General features: G+C 42.2%; 1 protein-coding gene across 1 annotated transcript in view; it reads left to right on the top strand.

Moving 5' to 3' along the window:
• Positions 1–27,584, top strand: part of XKR4 (XK related 4) — a 474,714-nt gene that overhangs the window by 299,723 nt on the left and 147,407 nt on the right. Inside the window, exon 2 of the mRNA XM_062189583.1 lies at positions 15,573–15,772. Coding sequence (XP_062045567.1) covers positions 15,573–15,772 — 200 coding nt within the window. The remainder of the gene's footprint in view (positions 1–15,572; positions 15,773–27,584) is intronic.

The following is a 27,584-nucleotide window of genomic DNA, read 5'->3' as shown; positions in this document are numbered from 1 at the left end:
GTTGAGATTCCAAATATATGTGCAATATACATACATATAATATAGAGTGCAAATCTGTGCAGCCAGGCAACCAAAGAAAATACCAATTGTTGGAATCTGTTTGTTCATGTTGTTTATTTGAAGCTCTTCTGCAAAGATTTTACTCAGTGTTTTCCAGATAGTAAAAAAATAGTAGCTACCAGGTGCTACATTATTCCATGTACTGCAAGAGAGCAAAGGAAAATTCAGTATTAGAATATATAAGGAAATTATCCCCATCTATTAGTGATTTCTGATCCAGCCACAGATACATTAGCAGTTAATATAATACTTGATCAAGTATTATTTAAGGACTGAAGTGGTTATCATACGTATGGACTATGTGATGCATGAGCTATACATATCCCAATTCCCTATGAGTAATGTAAAGATTATCTCAACCACATTAAACTCTAGATTAGACATATTAGCAATATAATTCTTGATATCTTGAACATTTGGATTTACCCACCCTGTCCCATGTCTGTTGCTTTTACTATGTGATATTTGTGTCTGAAGATAGTGATGTGAAGGGCTAGGACTTAAGTACAGGCTGCTGTTTGCACCTGGAAAATATCGATGAGAAGGTAAAAGCAATCTAAATCTTCAAAATACCACTGGACCTGATTAAGGAGCAGGTTATGTGTGGGTATCTTTGTGCACAGTGTTGGGGTGCAGTTGTGTAGGTGGGTTTGTGTGCATATCACCAAAATTGCTGAGGAAATTAGAAAATCTCAATGTTGTTGGATTAAGATGATATAGATGAAGTTGGTGCAGAAATCCTTGTGACCTTCTGTGAGTTAAGGGAAACCACATCTTCCACTGACACCTAACAATGACCCTATCAGAAAATGAATCCGTCCTGCAGTAAGGAAGGCAAATGTTTACTTCCAAGGAGGAGGCAGAACACGTTGACATTTCAGAGAGGGCTTTTATCGGGAACATCTCCCATTAACACTAATGAAAGCTGTGTGTTTAATCCACTGCTCTCTCAAGCTCAGGGCATATTTCAGTCTTGATGGCAATGCTTTGAATTTTTTTTCCTTCTTAAATGATACTCTGTGGTAATTATGCTGCGTTTTTAACTGTAGCTATGGCTTTCTGCAAAGCCTGCCTGCCATCTGTATGAACTTCTCAGAAGAGCTGCAGCTTTTCATTCCCATGAGCTCCCCAGGCCTCTGACGCTTTCTGTAGAAACAGGTTCTTTCACCCTTGAAAAGAAACAGAACCCTATGGAGGAAAGCCCTAGGGGGCCCCTCACCTCCTCCTCACCGGGACACTGCCTGTATTCCCTGGTACTCAGGAAGTGAAATCATCCTGTTACTCAGGGTGTCTTCCTTCCCCCTGAGAGGCCAGATCCTGCCTGACAGCCTAATGTAATGTAATCTGACAGAAACACGATCCAGAATAAAATGCCTAAAGAAACTGACATGAGCTGTAAACATGGAATATTTTCCTGTTGTTAGAGTAAAAAGAAAAAGAGTTATGGACAAACCCAGAACACGGATACCTGACCCGCAGTAGCGTTCTCGTGGTGAGTCAGGCTCATGTGCCAGCGGTGGCCATGGGGAAGCACCATCATCTCTACCTCAAATAGGGAGACTGGCTCAGGGACTTCACAGCTTTACGAATGACAGTGCAGAAATACTTTCCCAATAAGATGGAACTGACACAGATGTCAAGAAGACAAGACTGCTTGGCCCTTTCTGCAAGTGTACAGGGACTGGCCATCAGGCATGTTCCTATCCCCCAGGGTCAGAAAGAAATCTGGTCATAATTTAACACGAAGATCTGGATAGAGTAGATGGTGGGTAGATTGGTAGATAGATAGATATTAGAGAGATGAGACACACATAAGATAAATAAATAGGATGCATACATGAGCGAGAGAGAGAGAGAGAGAGAGAGAGAGAGAGAGAGAGAGAGAGAATGGTTGTCCATAGACTTTGGGTTCTCTAAAACAATGTATCTTTGAATCTCAAGATGACTTGGGTTCCAGGCAACTGAAAGGAAAATCAAAGAATATCATTGCTATTCTCCACTTTTTTCCTGAAAAGGAAATGTTTTAATGACATCTAGCATTTATTGATGAATCACCAGATAACTTATGTACATCATCTCACCTTACTTTTTAAGTTTTTATTTATTTATTTTATTTGAAAGACACAGAGTCCAAGTCAGAGAATCAGAGAGAGCTTCCATTTACTGGTTCACTCCCCAAATGCTTGCAATGGCTGGGGCTGGGCCAGACCAAAGCCAGGAGCCAGGAGCCAGGAGCTCTGTCCAAGTCTCACACATGGATGGCAGTGACCCAAGTACTTGAGTGATCACCTGCTGCCTCACAGGATCCACATTAGCAGAAAGCAAGAATGAGGAGCACAGTTGGAACTTGAACCCAGGCACTCCAATATGGGATGTAGGCATCCCAAGCTATGTCTTAAACACTGCACCAAATGACTGCACCACATCTTGTTTTTAATTACTTCAGCATCTTTCTCTCTCTCTCTCTTTTTTTTTTGCATTTATGTCTTTATTGTCATTTATTTGGAAGAGTGACAGGAAGAGTGTGAGAGAGAAACAGAGAGAGACAGAGAGAGAGAGCATGCAAAAGCAAAAGTGCACATGCAACAGAGATCTCTCACCTGCTGATTCACTCACCAAATGCCCACAACAGCCAGGGATGGGCCAGGCCAAAGCCAAGAGCCAGGAACTTCATCCAGGTCTCCCTTGTGGGTGGCAAGGACTCAAGGACTTGAGCCATACCTGTTGCTTTCCCCTGTGCACATTAGCAGGAAGTTGGATCAGAAGCAGAGCAGCTGGGACTCAAGGTGGGCACAGAGTTATGCAGGCATAACAAGCAGTGGCTTAACCTATTGTCTCACAATGCCTGCCCCGTATAGTCCCCCCGCCCTTTTTTTTTCCCAGTATGGGAGGGATCAGCCCTGCCTGTCACAATAAAGTTTATTGCGAAAAAACAGGCTGGTGTGGGGACATGGGAATAGGGAAGTACATTTAGGTTGCTGGCTCAAATGAAGTAGTGCGACTTCTTCACATTGAAGTTATACTCCACTGAGGGCAGGGGTCAAGTCCTCCATGGTTAGAGTGTACTTGCAGTCCTTGCTCTTGCTCTAAGAGCTGTCAGAGGCTGCGCCCTTCGTTTTGCAGTGCCGTAGGGCATCGTTGGCAATATCTGAGATGAATTTCTGGGCAGTTAGGGAGATGAACCAAATTATGCATGGGTCTGAGGCCTCAAAGCCAGCATGGTTCACGTAGTAAGCTGTGACTGCGTCTGGGATAATAGGTGTATAATCCTCCAGCTGCAGCAGGAAGCCCACCAGAGGTGTGCTAGACATCACGGGCTGCGCCCAGTAGTAGGTAAGCCTCATTAAACAAAGCCCCCTTCAGGAGTGCCACACTGGAGTTACCCCGTACTGTTCGGTGGGTTTCCCGGCTTGTGCCACCATGGGTCCTGTGTCCCGGGCCACGGCTCTGTCTCTCGGTAGAAATGAGATGAATTCTGCCTGCATTGTTTTTGCATCTAGTGCATTCCAAAATAATTGGAGCTAAATGCATGTGATGAAAGATGGTGGTCCTTGAAGAAACTCTGACATCTTGATCCAGTTACCATTTCTCAGCTGTGTGAACTTGCATAAATAGAGCCCTAAACAGGGCCAAGTTTCTGCTTCCCATGACTCTAGACTATGACCTTATAATATAGAATAAAAGGGGGAAGGGGCACAAAGTTGTGGTGTAGCGGGTAAAGCCACCACCGGCATCCCATATGGGCTCCAGTTTGTGTCCCAGCTGCTCCACGTAGGATCCAGCTCCCCTACTAAAGGCCTGGGAAAAGTAACGGAAAATGACCCATATGCTTGGACCTCTGCTACCCTTGTGGGAGACCTGGAAGAAGCTCCTGGCTCTTGGCTTCAACCTGCCCTACCGCTTGCCATTTTGAACATCTGGGGAGTGAATCAGCAGATGGAAGATTTACCTCAGTCTCTCCTTCTCTCTTTGTAACTCTTTCGAATAAATAGGCATATCTTTAAAAAAATAAAAGGAATATCATTACCACCATCCAAGTAAGTAGACAAATCTTTAAAAATTAACAAAAATTAACAATAACATTGAAAATGACCTATAGGCAAATCACAAAACAATGCAGGTGATCAATAGTCATAGTAAGTGTGAAACCTCATTGGGAATAAGACACCAATTAAAGCATATGTTGCTCTTTCCCCATAAAATTGGCAAAGACTTTTCTTTTCATCATAATACCTAAGGGATTAAGAAAGCAAAGGAACTCATGCATTGCTGATGCTAGGTAGTCTTTCCAGAGAGCAATCTTACAAAATATACAAAAAGCTTTAACAACATTAATGCTATTTAAGCATGCAAGTTCATCACAGCATTGTTCATGAATTCCAAAAATAATAAATCACTCAGAAATCAACACTTTAATATTTTGGTGCTAAACATTCTAAACTTTATTCTGTGTATACATACACACATGCACATATTTTAAATTATTGATGGGACAGATTGTATATACTATTTTAACCTGCTTTTTGTCCTCATATACAGTCGGCCTTCCATATGTATGTGTTCCATATGCCATGGATTAAACCAAGTTGCAATATTTGAAAAAAATAGTTGTATCTATAATGAACACATGCAGAGTTGTTTGTATTCCCTAAAAATAACATGTACACTATAACAACTATTTGCATTTCATTTGGTATTAAAAGTAATCCAGATTAGAGTCCAGATTAATTAAAGAAAACAGGAGGCTATGTGTTGTTTATGTGCAGTGCTATGCCATTTCATAGAGGATTTGTGCATTTGGATTTTAGTATCCTCAGAGGTTCTGAAACCTATCCCCTCATATACCAAAGGAAAACTGTTCAATGAATAATTGTACATACTTTTAAAAATCTTTTTAAAAGACTTATTTATGGGGCCAGCATTGTATGGGTGGTGGTTAGAGTTTCAGTTGCTCCACTTCTGATCCAGCTCCCTGCTAATGTGCCTGGGAAAACAGCAGAAGATGGCACAAGTCCTTGAATCGCTGTACCCACAAGGGAGACCTGGAAGAAGCTTCTGGCTTCTAGCTTCCACCCGGCCCAGCCCTAGCCATTATGAGCATTTGAGGAGTGGACCAGCTGATGGAAGCACATGCTCTTTCTCTCTCTGTAATGGTGCCTTTCAAATAAATAAAAATAAATCTTTAAAAAGTATTTTTTCAAGATAACAAATTTTTAAGTCATATTATAATCAAAGGCTTACTGGCTCATATTTGGAGCATTTTAACCATTTGTTGTATTGTAAATAATACTGTGCTATATACCCTCATAGCTAATATTCAGTGAGTTGGCTGTGCCTGTCCTTTGCGTATGGGTTTTTTGAGAGAGTGAGTCTTGAGCAGGTCTGTAGGCTGGCAATTCACATGACTACCCTTACCCCAGCCAGACTCTCCAGACCAGAGATGGAGCCTCATCAGGCAAAACTTCCTCGTTTCATGCTTTGTAAGCTGGACACATCAAGGAGTTGCTATGTGGTAAAGAAGTCCTTTCCTCCTAAACAAAGACTCACACATTTTAAAACTGCCCACCCAGAAATTCTGACATATGCTACAACACAGGTGATCCTTGGGGATGTTACGCTAAGTGAAATATGCCAGTTACAGAAAGGAAAACCACTGTAAGAGTCCACTTACAATGTGCAATACCTAGAGGATTCAAATTCATTGAGACAGAAAGTAGAAGGGTGGTTACCGGGGGCTGTGGGGGAGGGCAAAGGGAAATTGTTCAGTGAGGACAGAGTTTCAGCTTTGCAAGATGAAAAGCATTCCAGAGATGACTGCTGGTGCTGGCTGCACAGCCCTGTGGATTTGCTTAGCACCACTCAGCTGTCCATTTAAAATAATTCTTGATATCTGGTAAATTCTGTGTTATGATATTTTACCATGATGAAAACAAACAGAACGCTAACCGTGCAGCACCCGGAAAAGCTTTCCCTTGCCACCTTTGGTTCAGAGGTGTTTGAGCTGTCTGTGCATCATTGGAAAGCTTGATTTTGGGTTTTACTAACTGAAATTCCATGAAGCCAAATGCTCGTTATCTTATTCCACCGGAAGAAACCTGTCACCAACAACAGGTTAACTGTGAGCTCAAGGTGCTATAAAAGCACAGGTTTCATTGTACCTCAACAACTCATGTCCCTGTGGGTCATAGCTCTGGGAGCACTGTACTTTGTAGCCTGTGGCAGTCAACAACTGAGAGTATGTGACCCTCCTCCCTAGGTGAGAACTAGAAATAAGACAGCTCAGGGAGGTCTTTGTGGGAGCTCTACTGTCCTTATTCATGACATGAAGGTCTTGGATTTAAAACTTTTATGAAAATCATAGGTAAGCAGAGCATTTATTCATTGTGGTCACTCAACATGCAAATGCTGCCTGCACTCTCATCGTGATATATCCCAGTTCTAACGTCCTCTCACCAATCGTGCTGCTGTCAACCCGATGAAAGCCAGCATTTTCTCTCACCTGGATCATTGTAGTCACCTTTTTTAAAAAAAGCTTTTATTTAATGAATGCATTTTTTATAAGTACAACTTTAGGAATATAGTGGTTCTTTTCCCCATACCCACCCTCCTACCTCAACTCTTGTCCCATCCCCTACTCCCTCTCCCATCCCCTTCTTAATTATGATTCATTTTTAATTTAATTTTACATACAGAGGACCAACTCTATGTTAAGTACAGATTTCAACACTTTGTGCCCACCCACACATACAACATATAGAGTACAGTTTGGGAACAAGCTTTGCAGTTAATTCTCATAGTACAACTCATTAAGGACAGAGGTACTACATGGGGAGTAAGTGCACAGTGACTTCTGTTGTTCCTTTAACAATTAACACTCTTGTTTATGATGCTAGTGATCACCCAAGGCTCTTGCCATGGGCTGCCAAGGCTATGGAAGCCTTTTGTGACCACAGACTCCATCAGTATTTGGACACAACCATAAGCAAAGTGGAAGTTCTCTACCCTCTTCAGAGAAAAGTATATCCTTCTTTGATGCCCCTTTCTTTCCACTGAAGTCTCACAGAGATCCTTCATGTAGGATATTTTTTTTGCCACAGTGTCTTGCCTTTCCATGCCTGAAATGCTCTCACAGGCCTTTCAGCCATACCAGGAAGCCTTAAGGGTTTATTTTGAGGTCAGAGTGTTATTTACAGCAAATGTCATTCGAGGAGTCTGCTGTGTGGACTGCTTCCCATATTGGACATTCCCTCCTTTTTAATTCTATTATTATTACCAGGCACTTAATATTATTTATATGATCACTTTTACACTTAAACGTATCTACATGTTGACTTTAACATTTAATATGATCACTTTAACAATTCAGATGGCATTTTTACCACCGATTTTAATGGGATTGGAGTCCCATGATAATTTTTTAGGCTGTGCCCTTAGAAGTAAGTCTGTAGGACTGTATGCAGAAATATACAGCTTTATAGTTATAGATGTAGTCACCTTTTGACCAGTGTCCCTAAGTCTCCCTTTGCCATACTGCCTTCTCCTTTCCACACATTAACCACTCCTTTTTCTTAAAGATTTATTTGTTTACTCAAAAGGTGAGGCCACAGGTACAGAGAGAGAAGCGGGGGGATCTTCAATCTGCTGGTTCTCTTCTCTAATGAACACAACAACCGCGCCTGGGCCAGGCTAAAGCTAGGAGCCAGGAACTTCATCCTGGCCTCCTACATGGATGGCAGGGGCCTAAGTAATTGAACTATCCTCTGATGCCTTCTCAAGGCACATTAGCAGGAAGCTGGGTAGGAAGCGGAGCAGCAGGGCTCAAATATAAGATACTAACATTGCAAGTTGTGGCAAAACCCACTGGGCCCAAACACTGGCCCCAACCAGTCCTGTCATAATAGAAATCAGGTAGCAGGTGTTTGACACATCAGTTAAGGCACCACTTGAGATGCCCACATCCTATATGATAGTTTTCGATTCAAAAAGTTCTAGCTCTTCTACCCATGATTCCAGCTTCCTGCCAGTGTACACCCTGGGAGGCAGCAGTTGATGGTTTAAGTACTTGGGGTCCTCCCAACCATATAGGAGAAATGAATTGAGTTTCTAGCTCCTAACTTCAGCCTGGCCCGGCCTTGGGCATTTCACTGAACCACTGAACGGAAGATATTCTCTTTCTCTCTCTCTCTCTCCCTCCCTCCCTCCCTCCCTCCCTCCCTCCCTCCTTCCTTTCTCTCTCTGTCTTTCCTTTTCAAATAAAATGAAAATAAATAAATGATTTTTAATGCAAGTAAGATTCCTTACTCTTCTGTTCAGAATTCTCCAGTGACTTCCCATTTCTCTTGGAAAAAAATACAGAATTGCAAATGTTTCATGTATACTCATTGACTCAATAAAAAGGCATGAGTTAACTGATTGCTTCTTAATCATCAGAAGCAAAGCTCTATGTGGAGACACAAAGACAAATGACATTCTTTTCTCTCTTGGATTTTATCCTATGGAATATCAGATGAACACACAGATAAATAAATACAAAGAGAATGGTATTTTCCTCTGATCAAAGTCCCAGTCATTTGGGAATAGACAATGCAATGGCCAGTTCTAACTGGGTGGGAAGAAAGGGTGAGGGGGAGATAATATTAGAGTCTCACAAAATTATCACCTTTCCAGGTGTGATAGGAGTGTGGAGAAGTTTTGGAGGATAGAGAACCATAGCAACAAATCTGGGGTGGTATGAACTCATGTCAGGAGTACTGAGTAAGAGCTTCCAGAGGCAGGAACATAGGATATGGGACAGAGAGACAAAGCCCAAAGCTTAGATTAGAAATGCTAAACTAAAAGCCTTAGATACCATTATTTGCATTGTTTGAGTTTACTCTGTCTCTTCCAGACTGTGAAGACCACTGAGGTTTTGAAGATGGGAGAGACTGTGTTAAATTTCTCTCTCATTGACAGATCACTCTGGAATCAATGGGAAGAATCTATTAGAGGGTTCAAAGTGAATAAACAGTAAAAAACTGACATGTATTGAGTGCCTACTGTCTACCAGGTGCTGATCAGATTCTGTGCTAAATCCTTCACTTTTATCACATTTAATTCTCATATGTACCCACGTGATTGGATCTGCTGTTTTTTTCCCTCTTTAGAGATGAAAGTATTAAGGCAGAGATGTTAAGTATGGGTCATACTTTAAGAAGGTCACAGAACTTGAAGAAAACCCAAAGAATCAAATTTTATAGAAGGGGGGGATATAAAAGGCAATAAAAAATACAGAACATGGTCTGTTTTATCAAACCTAAGTGGTAAGGAAGGGTAGGCACCTATACCACTCCCTTGGTTTAATATCCATGACTTCATGAGTGGCACTCTATTACCAGGATAGTAGCTGAGACAAACATAGCAGGAAAGCTAACATGGTGTTTGGGATGTATTTGTTCCTATATGCTTATGGGCCTCTGCAAAGCAGATGGACGTTCAAGTTTGTGTCTCAGGTGGGGTTGATGTGTGAATGTACCCAATAAGGAGGAGAAATCAAAGTGGAGGGGATGAGATTAAACATTGATAAGAGTGTTAGCACTTGAATTAGGTCCCTCCCCAAATGATGTTGAAGTCTTAACCTTCCATACCTGTGAATGTGACCTTATTTAGAAATAGAATAAGGTCTTTGCATGTGGTCAAGTTAAGAGGGGATCACTGGAGTGAGTCCTAAATACAAAATGTGGTTATAAAAAGCAGGAATTTAGACACAGAAATGGACACACACAGGGAGACGGCCACGCGAAGATGAAGGCTGAGATTGCACTGATGCACTTCAAAGCCATTGATACCAAAGATTGTCAGCAAACCATTGGAGCTGAGAGGAGACAGGCATAAGGTATATTTCTGTATGGCCTTCATAAGGACAAACTGATAATATCTTTATCTTAGATTTCTAGTTTCCAGAACTGGAGATAATAGGTTTCTTGTGTTCATGCCACCAGTTTTCAGTACTTTAGTAAAACAGCCTTAGGAAACCAATACCAAGAAGTAGAGGAAGGCACTCCTGTGCATGGAGAACTGAGGGATCACAGTGATGACTGAATGGAGACTGTTAATACCAAACTGAGTCTTTGAGTCAAGGATGCAAGAAAAGCTATTCCAGGAAAAAGAACGAGTCTATGAAAAGGCCTGGAAATGGCAGGCACTGCAGCTCACTAGGCTAATCCTCCGCCTGCAGCGCCAGCACACCAGGTTCTAGTCCCGGTCGGGGTGCCGGATTCTGTCCCGGTTGCTCCTCTTCCAGGCCAGCTCTCTGCTGTGGCCCAGGAGTGCAGTGGAGGATGGCCCAGGTCCTTGGGCCCTGCACCCACATGGGAGACCAGGAGAAGCACCTGGTTCCTGGCTTCGGATTAGCACGGTGCGCCGGTCACAGTGCGTCGGCCGCAGTGGCCATTGGAGGGTGAACCAATGGAAAAGGAAGACCTTTCTCTCTCTCTCTCTCTCACTGTCCACTCTGACTGTCCAAAAAAAATTTTTTTTAATAAAAAAGGCCTGAAAGTATAAGAAAGGAAACACCAGCAGCTGGCGCTGCACTGATCAGAAGCTGCAATTGTGGAACAGAGAGAGAGACAATAGTCTGCTCAGAAAAGCACTGAAATTCCCATGTCCTGCACTATAGCAAACTTTGCCTTCTAGCTGCTGCAGAGCAGTCTATGTCCCAAGGGAATGATGTTACTGGTTCTGTAATTTAAAATGATAGTATTATACAAATATAGTGGCAGCGGCAACATAGATTTTTTTTAAAGATTTATTTATTTATTTGAAAGGCAGAGTTACACAGAGAGAGAAGGAGAGGCAGAAAGAGAAAGAGAGGTCTTCCATCTGCTGGTTCACTCCCTAGTTGGCTGCAATGGCCTGAGTTGAGCTGATCCAAAGACAGGAGCCAGGGCTTCCTCCAGGTCTGCCCGTGCGGGTGCTTGGGCCCAAGCACTTGGCCCATCTTCTACTGCTTTCCTAGGCTATAGCAGAGGGTTGGATTGGAAGTAAAACAGCCATGACTCGAACCGGTGCCCATATGGGGCCCAACAGGCAGCAGCCTTACCCACTATGCCACAGCACTGGCGCCCATAGATTTTTAATCTGCCAAAATTATCCCATTTAAAATATGCAGAGCAATTAGATTGGCAAAACTAAGGAATCATAGACAATACCTGTGATAAAATTCAGGGCTGAGCCATACCCACAATTACCTGGAGACAAATTAATGACAGGTTTTAAGGCTTATATGAAATCAGCAACTATACAGAAGAGAGCAGAGACAAGACCTTAAGAAGGGAAGACCTACCCTATTTACCAACAGACACTCACTGGAAATGCAGAGGGCCATTGGAGGAACAAAAGAGAGACTGGGATATCATCTCAATGATCCAACAAGAGGTTACGTCCAAGGGGGTCACAATGCAATAAAATCTGACAATCTGATGTTATGAGATGAGTCTGGCTCCTTCATCTCATTAACTAATAAACACTCTTTCGAGACAATGCTCCACATCAAAGGAATCTGCTGGGAATGGATCTCCAGATGAGCAGAACAGAAACAACCATAGGAATAAAAGAAAAGGTCCGAAGAAAAGGGAGAAGATGGGGAACAGAGGTCTGTGATTCCAAAATGTCACAGGTCATCACTCAGGAGGACGGCAGAGAAACAGTGTCTAGAGCTGTGAAACCAGCAAGCTGTCCAATGCACAAGTCCCACCCCACCACAAGTATAAAATAGTCAAACAAACAAGATAAGGATCAAAACTGCTACCAGAAAAGAGAGTATGAAAACAAAAAGTCTTTTGCGATGAAAACACAACAGAAAGAAGCATATGCACAAAACAGGGGAAAAAACATAAGCCAATATTTCAAAATGAGCTGAAAGAAACTATGAAAACTATAAGAGCTATTTAAAAACATTGCAAGTCAGAATTAGAAAATTTTAGGAAAAAAGTGTCTAGAGAAATTGTGATTTTGAAAAGAAGGATGATAGGACTCAATATAGAATTTTAATTTTAGAAAAGCAGGTCAGAATTGAAAATTCAACTAGAAGGGATGTGATACTAGTCAAACACCAGAGTTAGAATATAAATAGCAGATGGAAAAGAAGAAAATATATTGAATATGAAAAGGATTCAGAAAAACTTGTAGAAGGGGAAGACACTAGAACATATGTAAATAGGAATTCTCAAGGAAGAAGATGAAGGTAATGGATTATAACAAAAATACTGCACCTTGTAATCCAAGACAACTTTATTTATTGAAACTCAAGTCTTTTTAATGAACAGTAAGACTCTACTCCTGAGAAAATTGATGCAGAAGAGCCAGTGTCAGGATATGTTCTAAGAAAACTAGAGATCTTTAAAAAGAAATAAAATATTCTTTAGGCATCCAAGCAAAAAGGTCAAGTAACTTACAGGAGAAAGGGGATCAGATTTTCATCAGACTTTGCCATGACCACATCTGATGCTAGCAAACAGTGAAATAACAGATTTTAAATGCTCCAATGAATAAATTGCTGATCTTGCCTTGCATAGAATATGCAGGAATTTTGCATCCATCCAACTTGACCTTCCAGTGAAAAGGCTGCTCAGGCTTTTCTAGTCTTGCACTTGCTTGCTGTTTCTCCACTGCCCTTCACTCTTGGGATCTAAGTATTTCTGCATTGCCTATGTTCTGTCCTTTCACAGACTCTAAAGTGGGCACCAATCTCCAGCTAAATCTCTGAAACTTTAGGATCTGCCGAAGCAAAGGAACCATCTGAAAACTGCGTATAGGTTGTCAATATGCAAGGAGTTGGGCAATGCTGTCCCTATGTGCTTTCCTTGAGCCATCCAGGTAGACAGCAAGCTTCTGACAAGCAAATACTGCAGAGACATTGACAAAAGGGCCGGGAAAGTATTCTCACTGGTAAATAAAGGAGAGTGATGAACTCAGACTATCACCATTTTCCAACCCTGATTGCAATACCATCAATGGATGATAACATCAAAGAAAACAACTAATGATGATGTGCGTCCTGATGAAAGTACACAGCATCACCTGCCAAAAATGATCAAACTTGAATCTGATCAAAATTCTAGCACTAACTACGCATTTGCAGAAAACACAAAGGATAGATACATAAAACATGCCTGTGAATACAGTCATCAAAATCAAGACAATGAAAAATATGCAAGAAATCAGAGAAATAGAAGGAGAGTCTGTGAAGTAAAAGAAGCTTATGATACATATCAGGTGGCAGGTGTTCTGGTGGTGTAACAGGTTAAGCAGACACTTGGCACACCCACATCCCATGTCAGGGTGCCAGTTCACGTCCTAGCTACTCTACTCCTGATCCAGCTCCCTGCTAATGCAAGCTGAGAGACAGCAGATGATGGCCCAAGCACTTGAGTTCCTGCCTCCCATATGAGAGACTGGGATGGATTCCTGGCTCCTTGCTTCAGCCTGTCCCAGGCCTAACTGTTATGGTCATTTGGGGAGAAAACCAGCAGATGGAAGATGTGTGTGTGTATGTGTGTATGTGTATGTGTATGTGTGTGTGTGATCTGCCTTTCAATTAAATTAATAAAATCTTTACTTAAAAGAAAAATACATATCAGGGTAGTTGTTTGGCCTAGGGGTTAAAATGCCAGTTAAGATGCCTGCATCCCATTTGGAGGTTGAATACTTGTCTCCAGCTCCTGACTCCAGCTTCCTGTAGTAGTGATGTGATGGATCAAGTAGTTGGGTTCCTAGCACCTACTTATGAGATGAATTGAGTTCCCGCCTCCCAACTTTGGCTCCCTGGCTGTTGCTGTTATTTGTGGAGTAAATCTCTCTCTCACCCTCCCTCTCTCTCTCTCCCTTTGTGTGTGTGTGTGTCTGTGTATGTGTGTATGGCTGTCTCCCCCTCTTTCTGTCTCCCAAATAAAAAGAAAGATTCATATCAAATAATCATGATGTGTGTATCATGTTTAAAATGCATTTTAGGCTGGCGCCATGGCTCAGTAAGCTAATCCTCTGCCTTGCGGCGCCGGCACACCGGGTTCTAGTCCCAGTCGGGGCACCGATCCTGTCCCGGTTGCCCCTCTTCCAGGCCAGCTCTCTGCTGTGGCCAGGGAGTGCAGTGGAGGATGGCCCAAGTGCTTGGGCCCTGCACCCCATGGGAGACCAGGAGAAGCACCTGGCTCCTGCCATCAGATCAGCGCGGTGTGCCGGCCATAGCGCGCCTACCGCGGCGGCCATTGGAGGGTGAACCAACAGCAAAAAGGAAGACCTTTCTCTCTGTCTCTCTCTCACTGTCCACTCTGCCTGTCAAAAAAAAATGCATTTTAAAGAAACTTTAAAAATTATGATAATTGGAAAAAATCAAAACCCGAGTATTTGATATTATGAAATTATTGTCACTGTTTATAAAGTGTGATAATGGTTTGGCTTTTAAATTATTTTTACAGAAACATTTACAAATGAAATAATGTGCTGTCTGAGGTTCACTTCAAAATGATGTGTAGGCAGGGAGTAAGCACAGGATAAATGAAATAAAGATTGAAAATACACTGGCAATTACTTAATCTCAGTAAAGAGTACAGTGAATTCATTACCCTAATTTTTTTCTCCTTGTGCATATGTTTGGGATTTTCAGTAATAAGAATTTTTCATTTTAAAAATAAATAGGGGGCCGGCACCGTGGCTCACTTGGCTAATCCTTGGCCTGTGGTGCCAGTACCGCGGGTTTTAGTCCCAGTCGGGGGGCCGGGTTCTGTCCCAGTTGCTCCTCTTCCAGTCCAGCTCTCTGCTATGGCCTGGGAAGGCAGTGGAGGATGTCCCAGGTGCTTGGGCCCTGCACCTGCATGGAAGACCCAGAGGAAGCACCTAGCTCCTGGCTTTGGATCAGCACAGCGTGCCAGCCATGGTGGCCATTTGGGGGGTGAACCAACATAAGGAAGACCTTTCTCTCTCTCTCTCTCTCTCTCTCTCTCTCTCTCTCTCTCTCTATATATATATATATATATATATATATATATATATCACTAACTCTGCCTGTCAAAAAAAAAAGATAAATAGGGAAGGTTTATAAGCAGATACCTTTTAGTAGTTCAGGTTTGTGTTATGTCTTAGAGGGAATTCACTTCATAAATCCTGTTGGACATATAGAGGAACCCGCAAGAAAGAACATATGTAGTTTTTTGAAGTAGCAAATTCTAAAAGATCAACAAATAAAAAAGCAAATTCTTTCTTCACCTGAGTTTCCACCACATGCACCTTACACTTTGTCACAGTGCAATTCAGTGGACTGCCTTTCAGGAGAATCAAAGTTGCAGTGACTTCTCCAAGTGAGCATTGAAGAATAAGGGTACCACTATGCAGTCAACTTTAGGGTGTAGGTGAAAAGCCATCAGGTTCATTGTTTCATGTACTTGCTTGAAGAAGGGGGATTGCAGAAAAGAAAAATCACCTGGAGTTTGAATTGCAAATGATCATACAACTCTTTCTTGTTTTCCATGTTTTCTTTCCAGATATTTCCACACAATATACTTAGGTATTCGAAGCCGACAGAGTGGGGAGAATGACAGATGGAGGTTTTACTGGAAAATGGTGTATGAGTATGCTGATGTGAGTATGCTGCATTTGCTAGCCACCTTTCTGGAAAGTGCTCCACAGCTGGTCCTGCAGCTCTGCATTATCGTACAGACTCATAGCTTACAGGCCCTCCAAGGTAAGGGCTTGCAATGTGGTTTCTGAATTTGGGGAAAGATTGATTGGCTACTTTTGTGACAATCCAAGGAACTGTCCCAATACCCTTTGTTGACCCAGACCTGTTATATGTCTGCTGTTGCCCACAGGATTTGTGAATGATGCATGGTATTTTCTTCACCATCACTTGTCATAGCTAACAAATAGCAAGATCATTCTTTTTTGCCCTCTAGCTGCCCTCTTAGCAAAAAAAAAAAAAAAAATCCTTTATGATTTCATGCTAGGTCAATATAGAGATGAAAATCCGTGGAGGCTTTCTAACTTATGATAGACTGATTTCCAAAAGTTACAGACAGCAAGAGTATGCACACATACCCTTTGGTAGATAGATAGATAGATAGATAGTTAATAGGTAGATGGATAGAAAAATTTGTTTCACTTTCTCTCAATATTAAGAAATGGGGAGGGAGGAGAGGGAGAGAGGATTATAAGGAAATGGTAGAGAATGCCCAAATATCTGAAAAAAAGTAAGGTGGAAAAAATACCAATATTTTAAAAATATTGTTGATATACTACAAAGTTTTATAAAATGTATTTTATCAGATTATTTGTTATTTTTGTTCTGTTGTCTTCTTTGGTAGTCTCATCAGTATTAACCCTTCCTTCATGCCGTAGGTGCCCTGATGTTTCCCTAGGGTCTGCTGCTCACATGCTTTCTAGGATAAGGCAGCAAGAAGATCAGACAGATTGGTGGCTACAGAGATGAGTAGATAGGTGGAGGGATGAAGCATGTGAGGGCATTTTCAAAATAAAGCACTTCCTGGTCATTGGTCATTCCCTCCTAAATAGATGTTGTTAAGCTGTTAGTATTCAGCAGTATACTCCTTTTGTTTAAATCTCAACAGAGCCCTCTGTTAGTCCTTCTGTGTATGCACACAGCTGTCATGTTCTGGGTCATGCTTCAACTTGAGCCTTGGTCTGGTTGCTCAAGAAGCCTCTACAATGTCAGCATGGACTGAATGCTTTCGGAGTGGGAAAGAAGAAGTGCATGGGTACATGAGTAACCAGCAACCCATTTATTCATATATCCCTGGCCCACCCCACCATCACACTGCAAGTGCTTTGGCCAAAGCAGCTTGAGAAGAGGGTCAAAGAAACCATGGGGTGTGGTTCTCAGGTGCTATAAAGCAAATTGGAGGAAACAGAAAGTGGGATGTTTGCATAGAAAGAAAAAAGCACAGAGCAGGAGAAGGACATCTATAAATAAGTTGTGGACGACTGCTATCAGCTGTTTCAGTGGTGAAAGACCAGGGCCTCAGCAACAGAGGCTCTGTTCATCCCATTGTCTCCTCATAAGACCTTGTGTAAGCCCCACGATCCCTCTGGGTCAGGTGTCCCACGTGTAATGGACGTGAGCAAAACTGGAGGAACTCCAGATCCCTCATGACTCTTCACTGGCCATGAATCAATGGTGCCAGGTATGTGCTTGAGGAAATGGTAAGCAAGGAATGGTATAAATGAGTTCAAAAGCAACATCAAACTAAATCTTCATCAAGGAATCCAGTGCTCATGTCAAGAACAATTTGGCAACTCCAGAGTATACTTGTACCACCAGGACCTCTCTAGAAGAGGAAAACTCAAGAACAGATATAGAAGGTTGCCAGGACTCTTCCTGCAGCCTAAGATCACTGAATGTCTGATCAGATTTTTAAATATTTAAAAATTTACAGAGAAAAACTTCACCAAAGATGACAGAGGAGAGAGAGTGAGAGATGGTCTAAAAAGTGTGGTCACCTTTTGAGAAAATTGTGTAAAATGTTACAGGAAAGAAACAGAAAGATAGGGCAATCTTTAGTGTTTAAAATCCCTTACGACAGACAGCAAACCACAGATGCCTCAGCCAACGGAAAGAAGCTCTGCCAACACCATGTGATTCCATGTGCATCTTGCAAGAAAGCTGTCTTCAGGGGAGAGACATTATGCAGCCTCCCATGAGAGGGGTTCCCACTTACAATCGGCCCAGCTGATAAATGACAGCGATGCGAAGGATAAGAGCAGAGCTTTTACCTCCAAGGAAAGAAAAATAAATGTGGTGAAAAAGAACCTACTCTGAGGCAGAGTTGCATACATAAGGGTGAACCAATGGCAAAGGAAGACCTTTCTCTCTGTCTCTCTCTCTCTCACTGTCCACTCTGCCTGTCAAAAAAAAAAAATTCTTGGTGTTAAAGTATAAATGCACAACTATCATTGGGTGTGAAACCTGTGAAGTATTTGCAAGTAGCTCTGAATTCAAATCTCTGAAATCTTCTCAGCTAGCAGGCAGAGAAGGATCCTAGGTCTGCAAATCATTCTGTATGTGACTGTCTAAAAATATGGTTTTAGGGTAGAAGGAAAATGGTTTTTTAATCCCATTCCATCCATCTACTACTTTCTGAAGGACATGCTAAGAAACAATAAAAAAAAATCAAACAAGAAATATGGCAGCTTAACACTGACGCAAAGGAATGTGTTCTCTTGGTAGACATTGTGGGCTCTGAGACAGCTGAGAAAATCCTTCTGTGGCTGTCCTCGCTCACTGAGCCATTAAGGCAGAAGTGCCTGAGTGTGCTGGTACCTGACAGGCTTAGGCAGAACTAGTGGAGGGTGAGTGTTTCTTTGTTTGAACTGGTCCAGGAAGGACTGTGGGGCTCCTGCTCTGAGACCTGAAATCAGGGCAGAGCTGAGCCCAAACATGAACACCCTATTCTTGTCATTCCTTGCTGTCACTTGAGTTATGTTACAGGAAACTAGCTGTTCTTCACTGGATCTGGAATTTTTATAAGATCAGATGTTTCTGGACTATAAGAAACAGCTGAGAACTTTGATCATGTACATCGCTAAGACAACACAGGGTAGTGCATCAGAAAGGCATAGATCGGAGAAGGGGAGAGAAGAGGGGTGGAAGGAGGGAGAGAGGGAGGAAGCCCCTGCTCAATAATCAGAGATGGACAACAGCACTCCCAAAACCTATCACTTCAATTTTGAAGCAAAAGCTCAGCCTCATCTCATCTTTGTCACTGTTTTTATTGTACTTCCCTAGTAAAAAGACCCCCATCCCACCCAGACCCTTGCAACCAGCCTACTGCTTCTCTTTCTCTCCTCTTCTCTTCATTCCATTCTCCTTATAGTAGTCACACACTTATGCTGTCAGTGTTCCCTTTGACACTCATTGAAAACTAAAGTGAGATTCCCAAGCAAGTTGCAAAGACCTGTATTGCAGCACATGTTACTCACTGTCGATGCTTTACACCCATATGTCTTCCTCTCTGTTCTTGGAATGGTACCATTTCTTTCCCACCTCAGAGCCTTTGCACATACTCTTAGCTCATCTCTGTGATATTCTTCTCCTCTTTTCTTTTTTTATTTAAAATACAGTGAAAGGCAGAGTTACAGAGAGGCCAGAGCTGGGCTGGTCTGAAGCTGGGTCTCACACACTGGTACAAGAGCCCATCTTCTACGGCTTTCCCAGGCGATAGCAGCACCAGACTCTGCACCTCTTTTCTTTAGCCTCACTAACTCCTACTCTTCCTCCAGAATTCAACTTAATAGACTGGCCTCTCCTGGCTGCTCATTCAAATTTTTGTTCCCTCATAGGTATTCCCTCGTGGTATCCTGAGTGTTAGCCTGTGACCTGAAGCAACTTTCTTATTCTGGCTAAGCCTCAATTTGCCCATGTGTCCTGGGATGATATTAGTGCCTAATTCATAGGATTACTAAGAGTAGACAGTATAATAAATGCAAAGTATTTGACCAAGCCCCTTCACATACAGCTCCTTTGACTACCATGTGCCAGGAATCTTACTAAAAATGCAGATTCTGATTGAGTTGAGGTGGTGTCTGATTTTTAAAGAAGGGCAGTAATGGGTGAGAATTTTGATGGCATGTGAGAATAGGAAGAATAGTCCAAATCTGAGGTCATGAAACCTTAATTAATGGGGCCTGTGTTAGAAAGGAAGTGTAGTGAAGATTGACCCTCAGACTGACAGAGCATGGAAACGCAGGCCTGAGTCTGTCTCACTGAGAGGGTCCAGTAAAATGAAGACAGACAAGATCAGGACAGTCATTCTGGAGAAAGAAATTTTTAGACATTTTAAGTCTGAAATGGAGGAGGACAACCAATTAAAAAGTCTTGGGACTACACAAAACAAAGGAGACTTAAGACACAGAGAACCTAGAATACTTGATTCTATCCAAATGGTGCAAAGAAAATAGAAGTGTAATTGGACAATCTTGAGATTGTAAAGTGACCAGCAAGGCTAGAGAATCTGTGAACTTGCCTTTAATGTTGTGATTGTCACAGTTGGTCTTCTGTAACTGTGGGTTCTCCATCCACAGATACAACCAACTACAGATCAAAAACACAATTTTTTAAAAATTGTGTCTGAGGGGCCAGCATTGCAGCACAGCAGGTTAAGCCACCAGCCTGCAATGCCAGCATCCAATATGGGTACTGGTTTGAGTTCTGGCTTCTCCACTTCCAGTCCAGCTCCCTGCTAATGCATCTGGAAAAGCAGCAGAAGATGGCCCAAGTGCTTGGATCCCTGGACCCACATACGTGGGAGACCCATATGGAGTTCCAGATTTCTGGTTTTAGCCAGGCTCAGCCTTGGCTCTTGCAGCCATCTGTGGAGTGAACCAGCAGAAGGGAGATGTCTCTGCCTCCCTCTGTAACTCCAACATTCAAATAAATAAATAAGTCTTTTAAAAATTGTTTCTGAACATACACAGACTTTATTTTCATGTCACCATTCCCGAACCATGCAATATAAAAACTGCTTAAGTAGCATTTTCATTGTGTTAGGTGTTATAAGTAATCAGGGAGTATTGTGTAGGTTGTATGGAAGTATATCACTTTATTTTTATTTACTTAAAAGGGAAACAGCCAGAGAGAGCGAGAGAGGAGAGAGGAGAGAGAGAGAGAGAGAGAGAGAGAGAGAGAGAGAGAATCTCCTTTCACTGGTTCACTCTCTAAATGCATTCCACAGCTGAGGCTTGGCAAGGCTGAAGCCAAGAGCTAGGAGCTCACTTTGAGTCTCACATGAGTGGCATGGATCCAAGCACTTAGACCATCATGTGCTGTCTCACAGGGTTCCCATTAGCAGGAAGCTGGAATCAGAAGCAGAGATGGGTACTTAAACCCAGGTACTTTGATATGAGATACAGGCATCCTCAGCTACATCTTCACAGTTGCACCAACCACTGACTCCACCATTACACTACTTTAGACAACGGATTTGATCATCCATGGTTTGTGGTATCTAAGGAGGTGTCGGAGACCAAAGTTAAGTGGTGGTAATCCCTGAGGATAACAAGATACAGCTGTAGTAGATTTTGTTAGTGTAGGTCCAGTCTTCCATCATTGGTAGTGAAGATACTAATTCATACACAGGCAGTTGTCTACAGGCCTTATCCAGCAAAGCAGCATTTGCTCATTGTCATGGTCACTGTGGCCAAATAGTGTGCTTCCCAGAGCACCCAGGGAATGATCACAGCACCCCCTGTAACTTTCCCGATGAGTATGTATAAACCACAGTCTGGCTTTGCACATTACAGCCCCCATGCTGACAGCCAGCTCTGCAGACCTGCACAATGGAGCCTCCTTGCAAAAATAATGCTTCCTGGTAGAGGAACCATCCAAGTGGCACAAACACAAAGACATCAGGCCTCAGTATATGCAAGCAGGTACCAATCTATCAACCTAGATGTTTCTACTTTTTTCAAGATGGCTTTAGTTTTCATTTCCAGTTTCTGCCTTTGTTTGTCAATGTTGAAAACTCTTGTAGCCTCTAAGTGCATTTAGATGAAGTATGCTGAGTTACCAACAAATGCCTTTTCCACAGGCCATGAACCCAGGAAAGCTTTGCCATGCAAGAAACAAATCACTTGTCCCTACTTCAAATCTCAGTTCTTATTTCAGAAATCCTCCTGTGTTTCCCCTTTTACCAACAAGTTTGTCCTGAGCACTTTGTGAATAGAAAAGAGAAAGAGCAGGAAGACAATTCTAATTATTCTTCTCCCATCTTGCATCCCATGAGGCTCCTAAGGAAGTCAGAAGTGAATGGGGCTCTCTTCAAATACCCAGCAAACATCATCAAGTGCTAACTCAGGTTACCTAGAAATCTCCAAATTGAGAAAACCATCTCATTTGTCATGTCCTGGCGGAGACTTTCAAGACCTAAATCATTGGATTTCAAATTGCTCCACATCATAGTGAAACTGGCAGCTTAACTTGGCTCAGCTTAGGGAAGACCCAGCGGCCTCCATGCCCAAGTCCTTCCCCCTCTGCCACCGTCTTCTGGGTGTGCCTGGCTCTACCTCCCCCATTTCTGCAGAGAAGGAAAAGCACAGGCGAGAGTGCCAGTCTGTGAGTGGGACTACATTCCAAGTGCCTTTACATCTGACTGCTTTGCATTTGCTATTTTTGTTAGTTCATTAGCACATTTATTAAAAAATTCTATTGTGTGCATGATGGTGTGTGAAGCTCTCTGCAAACTGTGTCCTAAAAAATTCACGTTTTACTAAAAATTTATAATGTGGCATGATAAACAACATGGCAAAACATGCTTTCTTAGAAGTACCTTATTTATTTAGTTTCTTTTCCAGAAGGAGTGGATCCATTTCCTAGATGAAATAATATAAAATAAGAGGATCCCCTAGTGGGTACCTTTCTCCCCTTTCCAAACAGCTCTACTTGGATAGCCCTTTGCCCATTCTCAGATGCTCATGACTGGATCTCAGTATCCATATTGGACAAAACCACAAAGGGCTTCTGGTTCATCATTCCACCTGACACAAGAGTCTCTGATCAAATTGCTCTTTACTCAAATGCCCAAACCCAGGGTCCACCCTGTCTCCAGGAAGGCTGCTCCGTATCACAAGAGTAATCCAGGAAACCTCCTCTCCACATCCTGCCCAACAGCACTCTGGTCCCTCTGTGACATGTTCTTCTTGCTGCCCTTGGGGCATTGAATGTTCATGCCAAACAGGTTACCTCAACACTCAACAAGAGTCAGCATGGGTTTCTGAGACGATCTATTTTAATGTCTTTATTATTGTAAACAGTGGCTCATGTTATTTTGTCAAGTTTAATTAGATAGGGAGTAAGCTGATGAAATAGAGTGGGGAAAGGGAGCTGTTTCTGTAAATCTGTGTGAACATCAGGTAGGGTCAAGGCAAGAAGGTGTGTTGCTACACCTGTGGCTTCAACGCATTGGGATCCACAGGAGGTTTTGTGCTAGCCTAAGATTTAGAGATTGTGATAGCAGCACTCTCTCCTCTGTCCTCTGCAGCCAGCTGTATATACTGCTGGCCACTGATACTTCCTGGCACAATGCTAAGAGCTGAGTGCACTGTCTACTAATGCACCCCAGTCCACTCTGAGTTTCACTCTTGGACCTCAGATCATTAACTGCTGAGTTTTGAATCAGCATGTTTTATTATTAGTACTATTATTAATTTTTATTTATTTGAGATGCAGAGAGACAAACAGACCAACAGAGAGTTCTCATCTGCTGATCAATGTCCATAGTAGTTGGGTCTGATCTGGGGCAAAGCTGGGAGCTAGAAATTCAATCCAGGTCTCCCACACTGGTGGCAGGAACCCTACAAATTTAGCCATCAGTACTACTTCCTAAGGCTACCTTACTGGAAAGCTGAAATCAGGAGCCCCAACTGGTACAGAATCCTCTTAGTTCAATTGGGATGCAGGCATTTTAATTGATTTTTTAACCTCTAGGTTTAAGACATTCCAGGAAGCTGGAACAGAAAGCAAAGCCAGGCTTTAAACTCAGGGACTCCCATGTGGAACGTGGGTGTCCCAAGCAGAGTTTAACCACTGTACCAAGGACTCCCAAATGTCCAGTCTTCTGGTTTTACATATCTTAATTGACTTCATTTACATACTAGCTAGAATGAGGCAGCATTCTGGACCTAAAATGGCTCAGAATGCTTTGCCCTACCACATGGGAGGGTTATATTTAGAGTCAGATAAAAGGAAACAACATTACAAAATTGAACCCAAGTAGGGAAAGTCCAATTGGTTACTGCTCATGCCTATCTTATGTGACCATGGTTTGAAGAGTTGGCTGCTTTGTGATTGGCTGAGACTTAGCTTTTCTACACAAGGGTAGATCATAGTCTGTTTACACATTAAGTTACACATCAAGATGCAGTTCACTATGTATACTGAGAAACTTTTAGGCCAAATTAAATATCTATGGGGACAGCTTTAGGCTGACCTTAATTCACACATGGACTATTCTTACTGCTAAGGGCACATGTCAGGGCCAAAAGAAGTCACAGCTTGGAGGTCCAGTGATAACAGGACCTTGAGCTGAGCTAGAAGCCAGAAAAAAAGCTCTTCTCTCCTCCCACCTCCCACCTGCCACCAGTGCCACCTATTGGCAGGACTAGGGGCAGCTGGGAAATGGGATCTGGGGAGCCTCAGTCACTCCTGCATCTCAGAGTGGAGGGAGCTGGCACCACCTCCCTTTCTGTTTGTTACTTTCGCTGCTACCAGCTGGAAAACTATAAGCAAGCGGGTTAGAGTCGTAGCTGAGTAAAAGTCTGAAGGAAGAGCCTGAAAGACTTTGGTAAAAGACAAAGGCATGAGCTTTAGATCATGGAGAGCGTGCCCTATGAAAACACCCACGTAGTGAGTGAGTCTGGCAACTGGCATATCTCTCCTTAAATGTATGGCTGGCGAATTCAACTGGTCACTCAGCATTGTCCAGCAATCCTACCTTATTTCTCCTGCCTTCTGGATCTTCACACTCCCTTTGGTTGGCCTTCATCACTCTTAGCTGCCAGCCTCCCTCCTTATTTCAGTAGAACATGGAAACAATTAGACAAAAGCTACTTTGTTTATTTTTCTACCAATGTATCTACTAACCTACCTGCTCCTGCCACTCCTCCATAGTCAATGCACCAATTGCAGGCATTCCTATCTAAGGTCTGTCCTTCCCCTGTGCACTGGGTTCTCTTTTCCCCACCCCAGTTTATAGCATTCTCTCTCTCTCTCTCTCTCTCTCTCTCGCTCTCGCTCTCGCTCTTTCTCTTTCTCTTTCTCTTTCTCTTTCTCTTTCTCTTTCTCTTTCTCTTTCTTTCTCCCTGTCATATCAATTGTTCCTTCCTAATGGATCATTATCATCAGCATATAAGTAAGCAAGCTCTAATAATTCTTGTCTTTATTCAAGAAAAATAATAGACCCTCATAACCCACTGCCATATTATGAAAGTATTTCAAAAAGTTCAAAACAAAGTGGAATTAAAAGATAAATTTACTTTGGTACAAAATAATGTACAGAATGAACAGATCTTTCATAATACACATTTTTCATGAACTTTGTGAAGACTCTTCACATGCATGGATATCATATTTTTTTGCGCCAAAGTAACCTTCTAAGAAAAATATTCCTCCTCTTTTGAAGATTTATTTATTTGCTTGAAAGGCAGAGTGACAGAGAGAGGGACAGCCAGAGAGAGATATCCCATCTTCTGATTCACTCCCCTAATGTGCACAACAGCCAAAGCTGGGTCGGGCTGATGCCAGGAGCCAGGAACTCCATTTGGTATCCCACATAGGTGGCAGGGGCCCACGTACTTGAACTATCATCTGCTGCCTTTCAGGTGCACTGCCAAGAAGCTGGATCAGATGCAGAGGAGGGACTGTATCCCAGGCACCCTGATATGGGATCAGGGTGTCCCAAGCAACAGCTTAACCCACTATGCCACAATGCTCACATAATTCCATTTTCCACAGACATTTTGGGGGTATCCTCACGCTTTCTTGATCTGCAGAGACAGACTCCTTGAAAGCTTTGCCTTATCCTCTGTCTTCTCTTCCTCATTTCCTATCCTCTACACCTGTTCTGCTTATAATTTTTAAGCAATACTTTTGAAATGTAAGATCTGTGCACAGAAGTATCCAATTATAAGAAACTTATAAGTAAAACATTATGTTATAATTAAAACATTAGCAGCATCACAGAAGCTCTGCTCCTACCCCTCCTAATTAAGAGGTCCTCTGTTGTTTGAAGTATGATGACTATTCTGGAAAAAAAGTAATTTGGGGAGATTTTTGAGCTTTGTATAAATGGAATCAAATATTGCTGTTTATGTGTTACTGAATTCTTCCTTTCAGCATCATGTTTGTGGTTTATACTGTTGGACATAGCTATAACTCATGCATTTTCATTACTCTATAATAATGTATTTTTATTTGTCTAGTCAATGGTTATTGATGGACATTTAATTGCTTTCCAGTTAGAGGATATTATGACTAATGTAAATATTTGTGCATACCTTTGATACACAAGTACACAAATTTTCATTTGGTTAATACCTCCTAAGAGTGATTTGCTGAGTCATAGGATACAGGCACACTGAACTTTAGGGGATAATGGCTAAATGCTGACCAAAGTGATGGTACCAATTTACATTCCCACTAACAGTGTGTATGTTGAGGTAGTTCCAAATTGCCCCTGGACTTACATTATGAGCCCTAATTCTATCTCTGAGTAATTATCTCAGCATAATTTTAAGTTGCATTTCCTGATAATGATCAAGCTAGAGAGTATCCTTGATTGTTGTCTCTCACGTCAGTCCATCATTAAGTGCTGTCTGCTCCAACTTCAAAAACACATCTCAACTCTGAGCACCCTTCAACATCTCCATTGACAGCACCCTAGTCCACTGCCCAGTGAGCTGGAATCTTCCTCCTTTCCCCCCATTCTGTCTGCCATCCAGCAGCCACATTGATCTTTTAATCACTTCCCTTCTGTCTTTAAAACTCTCAGATGACTTCTTCCTGCAGTTAAACTTGGTATAAATTTTGAGTGACAAACTTTAAACAAGAGCCCCAGGTTTGGCACCTCCACAGTACCTGTGTTCTCCTTCCTGCCCACATCCCACAGTTCCAGCTGTCACTGCCCCTCAGACACCAGGTTTGCTTCCTCATCAAGGACTTACATTCACTGACGCTTTGCCCTGTCATCTTCAAGATCACCACACGCTCCTCTCTCTTCATACACATTGCCCCATGCCCACCAACTGACTCTCCTAGCTCCATATACTGCATCATTTTCTCCATAGTATTTGAAATATTATTCACTTACACATGTATTATCATTGCAACTTGTATTTGCTTTCACCTCCACTGAAAGACAAGCCATATGCAAGCAGGCAGGCACTATCAAAAAGAGCCTATAATGTTGAAGAACCTCAAGACATATTTGATTCATTGATTCTATGTTTATCATGCTCAGAAGGTTTTTCATTGTTATTGGTTTCTCAGTTGCTTACAAGTTTCTGTGGAAAATCATAGAGCTATTTTATATCCTTAAAAAGACATGGGTTTTCCTCAAAATACTGTATTTGTGAAACATCTACATAGTCAAATGCTTTTTATATGCACATCATTACTTTACTACTGTGATCCAGAAAAAAAGATTTAGTACAGTTATGCTCAAAATGAGTACTGGGCCCTCATAGCAGGGCCAAGCGACTGGGAAAAACCATTCAGAGACACACTTGGACACAATCAAGAGGCATTTCGCTGCCACAGAACAAGGCAGGAAAAGGATCCCAAGACAGACAGCAGGAGACAGTCCTAGGATTAGAGACCAGGTTTTTCCCATATCTGTGTGAGGAATGGCTTATTTTCTGGTGACTTCCTGGGCAACTATTTGAACCAACACCAAGAACCACAAGGGGGACTATTTTGAACGACCACTAGGAACCTCGGAAGAGCTTTTGTTTAGTATCAATTTTATATGTGTGTGTTTTTATAAAAGTAA

This window comes from Lepus europaeus, chromosome 4 (assembly GCF_033115175.1).
Source record: "Lepus europaeus isolate LE1 chromosome 4, mLepTim1.pri, whole genome shotgun sequence".
Lineage (NCBI taxonomy): Eukaryota > Metazoa > Chordata > Mammalia > Lagomorpha > Leporidae > Lepus > Lepus europaeus.
The sequence above is the reverse complement of the archived record's forward strand: the minus strand, read 5'-3'. Positions and strand labels throughout refer to the sequence as shown.